The following is an 8,817-nucleotide window of genomic DNA, read 5'->3' on the forward strand; positions in this document are numbered from 1 at the left end:
AAGATGAGGGCCATATGTTTCGAAAGCTGTATCGCAAGCAATCCGACGTTTCTAYACGGTAAAATGCCACATCGGGATTGTAGTTCACATTACCCATTTGTGGGCGACGCTGAGCACTGTAGGGAGAATGCCGACAGTTTGGGAGCTAGGAGTGCAGGCGTGACATTTGTAGCGGTTTAGGAAAGCATTTTAGCTAACTCTTTTCCCAACATGCCACGTTGAATTATTCTAACCTGCTACGAAAGTCACTTCCGGTTGTATCTACTAGTCAGAACTGTGGGTGCACTTTTTTTTGGGGGGGGGGGTAATACATCAACATCCAGGGTGTTCGTGAAACATTTTTTATTCCAAATGCAGCATGAACTCAAATAGCCAGTAAATCAAAGTTAGGACAAAACCAGATATTTGCCTCTACAAGTTTTCAATCACTTGTTCAATAAAGCATAGAGATGTCAAATGACAGTGTGCTGTGCCCACATCACAGAACCCAGACTTGCTCAGTGCTAGCTATACATGGACTTGTTATAAGTTAACTCAAATGGATTGGCATGTACATGGCAGAAACTCAAACAAGGATGCATCTGTACATAGCTGCTCTATAGTGTCCAGTTATAAAACCAAATACTTCTAAATCACAATCTACATAGGTAAGAGTGATGGCAGTGTCTAACCAATCAGAACTTCCATTTTTATTTTAAAGTCAATCACCTAACAGGCTGTGTGCGGCAACTATGAAAGCCTGTTCCAACCTAAAAGTTGTACCAAATGTTGAATCATAGAAAAATACAAATCAACACTTAAACAAGGCAGGTAAAAAATCTCATGGGCTTCAATACRTGAATCCTCTACTTTTCATAGTCAGAGGGAAAAGCATGTGAATTACACATCTTTGTCTGAGATATACCACTCCGATTAAGTCATGAACAAGGCGCATTAATTATCAACCCGTCTTAATAGGGGAGAATTTAGTCATTCTAAAGAGGTCCATGTCTCACCAATACAGAATCTTAACCTCCAACTTCAGACAACTGTTATGCTAATCTCTTCGAGGTGCTATAACAGACTACTGACACATGTCCATGCAATTGTAACTGCTGTAGTGCTGATCCCTTTGTAGTGTCCTCATGTATGCTTCAGTCTCTAATGAGCATGATGTTATCGTCGACATGTCAACCTTCAATGGCAGAGAGCAGATTTAGACGCCACAAACATAAAGCAACATGAGTAGGAGTTTTGTGGAGTATTGTGGATCAGTTGCTAGATTACAGGCCAGATTGAGTCAAACGGTCCCGCCCGCTAGTTACAAATTATATGTTTACTTCAAATGCAGGCATTTTTATTTTTTATAACAAACCAGAGGGTGGCTGAGGTTCTTTCTACCCCTCAGTCAGGATTGTAATTTGCTTCAAATCAGCAACACGACTTCTCAATGCCAGAATCAGAGGCTTGTTCTGCTGGCGCTATGTTAGATGTCTCACTTTTTCAGGGCTGAGTAAGAAATGGAGACTGGTCCAACTGTGTAATGACTTATCACACACACAAAGCCTCAGCCAACAGGTTCTGCGCCAGTCTGCCTCTAACCATAACATCTCTCCTTGGGGAGTTGTCTTCGTCCACTATTGCTCAGGTAATGTGGCTGTTTGATTACAGTGAACACTGGTGTGACCAGGGGTTAAGTCCCAGACCTCCTGAAACTCCCCTCTCTCTGCTGACAGATCTCAGCTGTTTTGTCTCTCTCAGGGCCCTCCGGTCATGCCGCTCCAAACATAGCATCGCTTCTCTCATTGGCAACCACTGTGTCATCGTCTCTGTCACAACAATAAATATCATTACAAATTKAAATGTCCCTTCCAGAGCATTCTGTGGAGGCTCCATCTTCTGTCCCACAAAAACTGTCTTTTAGTGTCTTCATTTGGTTACGCAAATAGCAGGTATAGGAAATCTACTGGATAAGTCATTCTGTTTTCTTGAGAGTCTGATTCTCCTTCTACTCAAACCAGACCTGCTTGCCATTGACAGGCCTACTCTATGCTGGCAGTCACCATGAAATGTGACACCTTACCATCCCAAGTCCACAAGTCTACTGGGTGTGTGTGCAGCAGCTGGGTTGGAGTCTGCATTGGGTGTGTCCCACCTTTTTCCATCGTTCCCACAGTGCGGGTTCAGTCCCAGAGTACAGGAGTGCATGGGGAGTGACAAAATGGTGGCCGGACAAATCCATGTTTGTCTATTTACACACTTTGGTGATTCCGGTTGATGAACCACAATGGACCGGGTGTCTACTCTAAGGCCGGCACTAGTCACTCATCTCTGTCCAGGATGCAGATCAACCAATCAAATTCCTTCACCCAGGCCTCCCAAAACATGCTCCAGGAGGGTGGTGGGGGATCTTTGCATCTGGCTAGTGTCTACTCAAAGATACTCTTAGGGCTACGTCTCTATCAGGGGCTTGGCTGGGGGGGTAAAGTGATGGGGAGCGAGTGAGGGATTTGAGGGGGACACTAGTCGGTGAACTTGTGTGTGTCTCCGTAGAGCCACTGCTGGGGCGGGAGGGCAACCTCGTTCAGATGACTGCACTTATCACTGCACTTGCAGGACTGCACGAACATGACGGAGTGGTCGAAGTGCTCGCCATCAGGGCAGGCAAAGGTCACGGAGGCGGTGCGTGTGCGGCGGGGCGAGCAGCAGCGACCGTCCACACACACGCCGCAGTAGTTGGGCCGGTAGAGACGTGTGCTGCGGCAGCCAGCATAGGACAGACGCAGGGGCTCTGGGGCCTTGTGGGTACGGGAGCACTTCCTCCCTTTCTATGGAGAAGAGAAAGAGCCTGGGTTAGTCACTGTACAATCCCAGTGAACCACAACTGCAGTTTTTATGCTGGCACAAGGAGAGAAAATCTGAGGAAAGGTCAAAACAAGACCAGGGCTAGAGGGGCATGGTGATGGTATGGGTGGGTGGGCATCCAACAGTTATGAGGTGGCATAGTGTCACATTAACGCCCCAACAACTCTCAAAACACAGAGAGAACATATTAAGAAAGGTGCCTAACAACCAGACTCATCAGTGAATCACTGCTCTGGTGAGATGTAGAGAGGGAGAGTGTTTAAGGGTGTTGCATGAAACGAGAGAAAGCGAGGGAGTGGGAGAATAGAGAGCGCTTTGCGTCATACACACAAGGGCCTATTATCACCTCAGAGACCTGGGCAGAGTGGGAGCGGTTGGTAGCATGGTGGATGTGGCTACATGTTAGCTCCCACAGAACTCAAGGATAAGAGTCTCTACATTCCACTGTCACAACTATTTGGTGCCTTGTACTGTTGGTCTTTAGGTCTTCTAATTATGCTTTTTCCATTCACAGTTCAGTTGAACTTGTTCCACAGCAACAGTACTGTGAATAGAGTGGGCTCAGACCCACACTGGGGGAGCTTGCCAGAGGGAGGGGCACTTAATTCATATGGATGTGACCTCGTGGGCACACCCCTGTCCACACAGTCTCCTAAGGTTTAGACTGGGATGCAGGCATTGACCTAAATACATGTACCTACAATGTATGAAGGCAGGGGGACTATTAAATGGTTGCCACACCAAAATGGTGACCGCTGCAATCCCTTCCTTAAAGGTGGGCTGAACTTCCTGAATTAGCCTCGGTTTCAATTCTCCTCATTAGGAAATGCGACTGAGAACGAGATTTGGGTCATGGAGGAGTGCTTTGATGTGGGTGTCTCGTGTGTGTAAGAATGTGGGAAGAGTTTGTACTTTCACTCTGTCAAAAACAGTACACAGTTAGTCACTCACTCTTCTAGCCCATGGGTTCACAATCTTTTTTACTCCAGGGCCCCCTTTTTCACATAAAAAAAGTCAGGCCCCCCCCCCCTTTATTTTTGAAATTATTGTTTATTGATTTAGCCTATATTAAATACACGACCAGCTTTATTTGGTTTAACGTGAAGGACTTAGGAAAATGTTATTTGAACGTAATTTCCTTCAATTCTCTGTAGTTTAACAAGACTCTTGACATCTTTTTGATGATAATCATAATAGATCAGGAAAATAAGTTCTAGACCCGATTTCCCCAAATGTTATTCCACTACCAAATGTGTTTTTTGGTATTTATATGAACTCAATTTAATTATACATAATTCTCTTTTAAACAAAGTGAATAGATCAATTGATTGCGACAGTCGCACATTGTATAAGATTACTTCTCAAGCGAAGTCCAATTTCTTTGACTCCTCGACTTTAGAAAGTCGTAGCTCCGCTTCTGAATGTCATAGAGCCAAACCAAATATATTCCCATGTGCATCAGTCAAGTGTTCCTCTGGCATTTTACCACTTGTTTCTAGCCTAAAGTGTCACCGATGTATGCGTCATCTCAAATCAAGGAATGTCCCACGCCCCACCACAATGTTGGCGCACCCTATGGGGGTCCGTGACCCATAGGTTGGGAACCCCTGTTCTAGATAACGTGAAACAGTCTAACCAGGTCTTGTCTGGAAGTAGCCTAGACTAGCTAGCAAGCTAGCCAACTTCTTTTGCCAATTAGCTTCAGCTGGCCAGTGTGCTAGTTGTGGCTAGTTAAGGACCGTCAAATTACACAATGTAAATGGGACAATATTTTCATGTCGCACATCTTTCAGTTGTCTAATTAAATGCTTTCAATATATGTATATTCATTTCTACAGCTTATAATTAAATAAAATTTGGGGCTGTTGACATTTTAAAATATTGTCACATATACATTGTGTGATTCACTGGTCCTTAGCTAGCCCCATAGTGATATTGAATGTCAAACCAAATTTACCTTGGGCAATACGACCGGGGATGCGTGCAGCTGGGTTCCAAATTGATGATTGCTGTGGGCAAGATTGAAATAAACCCAACCCAAAAAACCTGTCGTGGTACCCTTCATTTGTGACATGCCATTTTCCCCTAATTATCTCACAAATCTCAGTTTGGGACGAGACTGACTTTATGACCCAAATTATCCCATTTATACTTTGTAGTCAATTTTGACACGAGTAAATGTTTGACTAATATCGATGCCGCATAGACTGTTTACTACAAGATGTTTACTACAACACACACACACACACACACACACACACACACACACACACACACACACACTTTACCTTGACGGGGATGGACATGGAGCTGCAGGGCCGGATGTTGCACAGACGCGTCTCCTTCACAAGCTTACACCGGGCATTGTCATTGGTGACACGAGAGGACACGGCCATCCCACAGCTGCGTGAGCATTGGGACCAGCTCGTGGTCTGGACCACACACTGCCCTCCAAACTGCCTCCATGCTGGACGGAAGGAGAGAGTGGGGGAGAGAGGACCAGAGGGAGAGGCACAGAGAGATGTAAGCACACTGGCCTCATTCACAGAACAGGCAACACTGACGCATAGAGGAGGGTGATTACAGAGAAGGAAAAGCTGGACGACAGAGGTATATGCTGTGAGAGAGTGGTGTGTGTGCCTCTGGTGCACAAGTAGTCAGTGGAAAACATGGCGCACTGACACACACACAAACACACATGCAGGGGAAAGGCTAGGAGTGCACAGTGGGTCTGTTTGTGAGTCGGGGGCTAAAACACAAACATAGCGTTTACTGCAGGGAGGAAACAGACGGCACTAAGGCAACATCACGGCGCCCTCTCTTACCCGCCAGGTGCTTGTGCCCGCGCAGCTTGTCCCACTTCTTCTCTACCTCCACCAGCTCGTTTCCCATGGTATCCTTGGGTTTGTAGTGGTACGGCTTTGGGTATGGTTTGTAGGGGTAGGCAGGGTAGGGCATGAAGGGGAAAGGCGGGTAGGCTGGAGGCAGTGCGTGCCGTTGTACTGGGGGTACAACGGATGAGCCCTTGTGGCAGTCGATACTGAGACAGCACTGCCCAGGCACCTTGACCAGGCGCGGCGCAGGGCAGGAGGGCGATGCCAGGGGCACATGGCTGGGGCACAGYYGCACGCAGCCCACCGCCCCGTCAATGCACGTACACTGGTGCTTGCAGCCAGCCTGGAAATTCTCCCCGTTCTGGTAGATCCGTCCGTTGTATTCGCAGGAGCGACCCTCAAGCTTCGCTGTTAGGGAAGACATATTTTTAAAAAGGAAAGACAATGATGTCTGTATGTAGAAGGATCTGAGGTATCACTAGCCTATGGCCATGCCTTTGGTTTTATTGCTTAAAACACAATGAGTTCAAGTTGAGTGAGGAAATGAACAAAGTGGAGGAGAGGGACAACAGAGACAAAGGAATAGAGAGAGAGAATGGGCACATCAACAAGAAAGGTCCAGAACTAATTGTGTATTAGAAGTAGGAAGTGAAATGACAGTAGAGGAGGTAGACACTCTATCCCTAGTTTAATGAAGGAGCCTCTATTCTTAGTCCAGAGAGGAATTTTGACTTGTTTACGATGTCGTTCCACTTCAATCCCTCTGCGAGACTCCCATACAACACCCCCAAACACCCTCCTTTATATAGAAACCACCCCCCCTCACATAAAAATACCCCTGTGTGTGTCTGTGTGTGCGCGCGCATGCGGCAACACACGGACCTAGATAAATACATTCTGCCCCCTGCTCTCAGCAGTGTGGCTCAGGAAGATGCTCTCTCTTCTAAACATGGCACCAATTTCAAACGCCAGATCCATATCAAAGACAACCAACATTCACTTTTCATTGAATCCATACAACCCCAGACTAAACTCAACCCTCATGAACCCTGACAACCCCGTTTGTATTGTGTACATACCCCTGCAGATGCCATGAGTGTGGCCCACATCATTGCCATAGTTACACTCCAGACCCTTGTGGTGGTCACAGGGGTGTGAGTCGTGGCAGTCCTGGTTGAGCTGGGCAGCACACACCTTACAGCAGCCACAACCGTCAGGTACAGAGCTGACCCCCGGGGGACAGGAGGGGGGGCCAGCCGGACACTCACACATCACAGGGCAGCCAGCACTCACCTACAGGGGGCAGGTTGGAGGGAATGGTGCAATACAGAGGATTGAAAAAAGTATTTCAATGAGGGCCGTTCATAGCCTAAACATTAATAGAACGAGGAACTGTTTGTTTCAAGTGGAGTCAGGCTACACAGAGCACAGAAGATCTTCAAAGTGTGTTTGGCTTAAATATTCACTAAATACCCAGTAGCACCAACCCCCCGGGACACTTTCCCACCCTCTGTTGCTGTCGCCTTCCTCTTGGCAGGGATGAAAGAGAAATTCAATGTGACCCCCTCCCTGAGTCCCAACACCACAGCCCCCCCATAACCCTGATAAAAAGGTTTTGGGTCAGCCTGTCTACAGTTGGATAAGACTATCCAAAGTATACCTCTGCTGCCATGCCATCCTGGGCCAGGGGGATTGAGTGGTGGGGCCTAAATTGTTTCCGCACAGCAGGTTCCATCTATTTCCAGACCTGAATGTGTCACTTTTCATCTCAGTTTGGGAGCCCTAATTGGGTCCTTGTGTGCCACTGGGGTTTAAAGGGCAGTAGTGGTCCATTATTCCAATGATATTCAGGAACCCAGGTAAAACATYAGCACTTGAGTCAGGTTAACATCATCTGTCATGTGATGCATTAGAGTCAGATAACTACGCTGTTCCTTTCTGTCTCTATCTTAGTGTATAGAAGACACTGTGGTCAACATCACTTTCATTACAGAGTACAGTACCCTACTTCTTTTTCTGGAAACAGATTTTAGTAGTGGGGTGGCCCCATCTGGCCATAAATGTTCACTGTAAAATGTAAAACGACAGCATTTACTCAACTGTAACATCAAATTCACAGTGCCTTCACATTAACGCTATATTCAGAGACCCAAAACGTATTTCTTATTACGCTGAAGATAGAGGACCAGTACGCTTGTCGGTGGTGCAGTCTGTTGACTACCCGCCACTGTGCTGACAAGAGACCGAACCGACACGTGAACTTCTATTTACAATGTTTACACAAGCTTGGCTGAAGCCAATATAGTACAAAAACATTTCATACACTTACCAAGGCAATAGTCGTCATTTGAAACAGAACAAGCAATACTAACGTCCTCATGTTGTCAAATGACAATTGAATGAAAAAATAAAGAAAATATATATTCTGTCACAAGAAGATAATTGTTGTTTTAGTCCACGAACAAAACCCCACAACGGGAACTGTCAAACAAGGCGCAGTAATTCCAAAATGAATGTGTAGTGTTCTTCATAGAATATCAACACCTGCACATTTCAATCGATTAATTTTTGCAGCTCGGTTATATATTACCCCCGTGCTTTTGTTGCAGCTCCGCCTACCACAGTCGGTCTAGCCAATTAAGAGGCGGGCATGAGGCCAGGGTATTCCAAACCGGGAGGAGGGGTTTGAGGCGTGGCCAAATATGAATGCGTTCATTCATAAAAAAAATGAAATCTGAATTACTACATTCCAAAGAGGACCTGGCTTTTGGTGTTTATTTATTTATGTTTGAATTAAAATAATATTATTGATGCTTTTAAGTTGTTTTCACACGCATACCTCTGTCCAGCTGTTGTTTTGTGAAAGGCAAGATAAATATACTCAGCTGGCTAGTGTGTGCTACATTAGTACTGGAACAGCCATAGAAAACAGTTAGGAATTTGGTCCCCTTCTTCTTTATAAAAATACTTGACGAGGAGAGCGAGACGGATAAAGTATACATATAGATGGGCGTGTAGACGTTTCAGTGGAATTATCTCTGATATACCAAAATATTGCACAAGTCTATGAAGATGATGGTGGAAATGATAGCGATAACTCCCCTTTCAATCCATCACTCTCTCCTCCTTCCATATCCTG

At 45.8% G+C, this 8,817-nt stretch overlaps 1 protein-coding gene across 1 annotated transcript; it reads right to left on the bottom strand.

The window, feature by feature from the left end:
- Nucleotides 1–2,410: 2,410 nt before the first annotated feature.
- Nucleotides 2,411–8,232, bottom strand: LOC112074358 (CCN family member 1). The gene is made up of 5 exons (XM_024141547.2): nt 8,008–8,232; nt 6,758–6,971; nt 5,670–6,086; nt 5,133–5,311; nt 2,411–2,807 (listed from the first exon to the last, which is right to left on the bottom strand). Exons 1-5 carry the CDS (start codon nt 8,056–8,058, stop codon nt 2,502–2,504), a joined length of 1,167 nt encoding a protein of 388 aa, XP_023997315.1. The 5' UTR covers nt 8,059–8,232; the 3' UTR covers nt 2,411–2,501.
- Between the last annotated feature and the right edge of the window lie 585 nt (nt 8,233–8,817).

The sequence above is a fragment of the Salvelinus sp. IW2-2015 genome, unplaced genomic scaffold, assembly GCF_002910315.2.
Source record: "Salvelinus sp. IW2-2015 unplaced genomic scaffold, ASM291031v2 Un_scaffold2602, whole genome shotgun sequence".
Lineage (NCBI taxonomy): Eukaryota > Metazoa > Chordata > Actinopteri > Salmoniformes > Salmonidae > Salvelinus > Salvelinus sp. IW2-2015.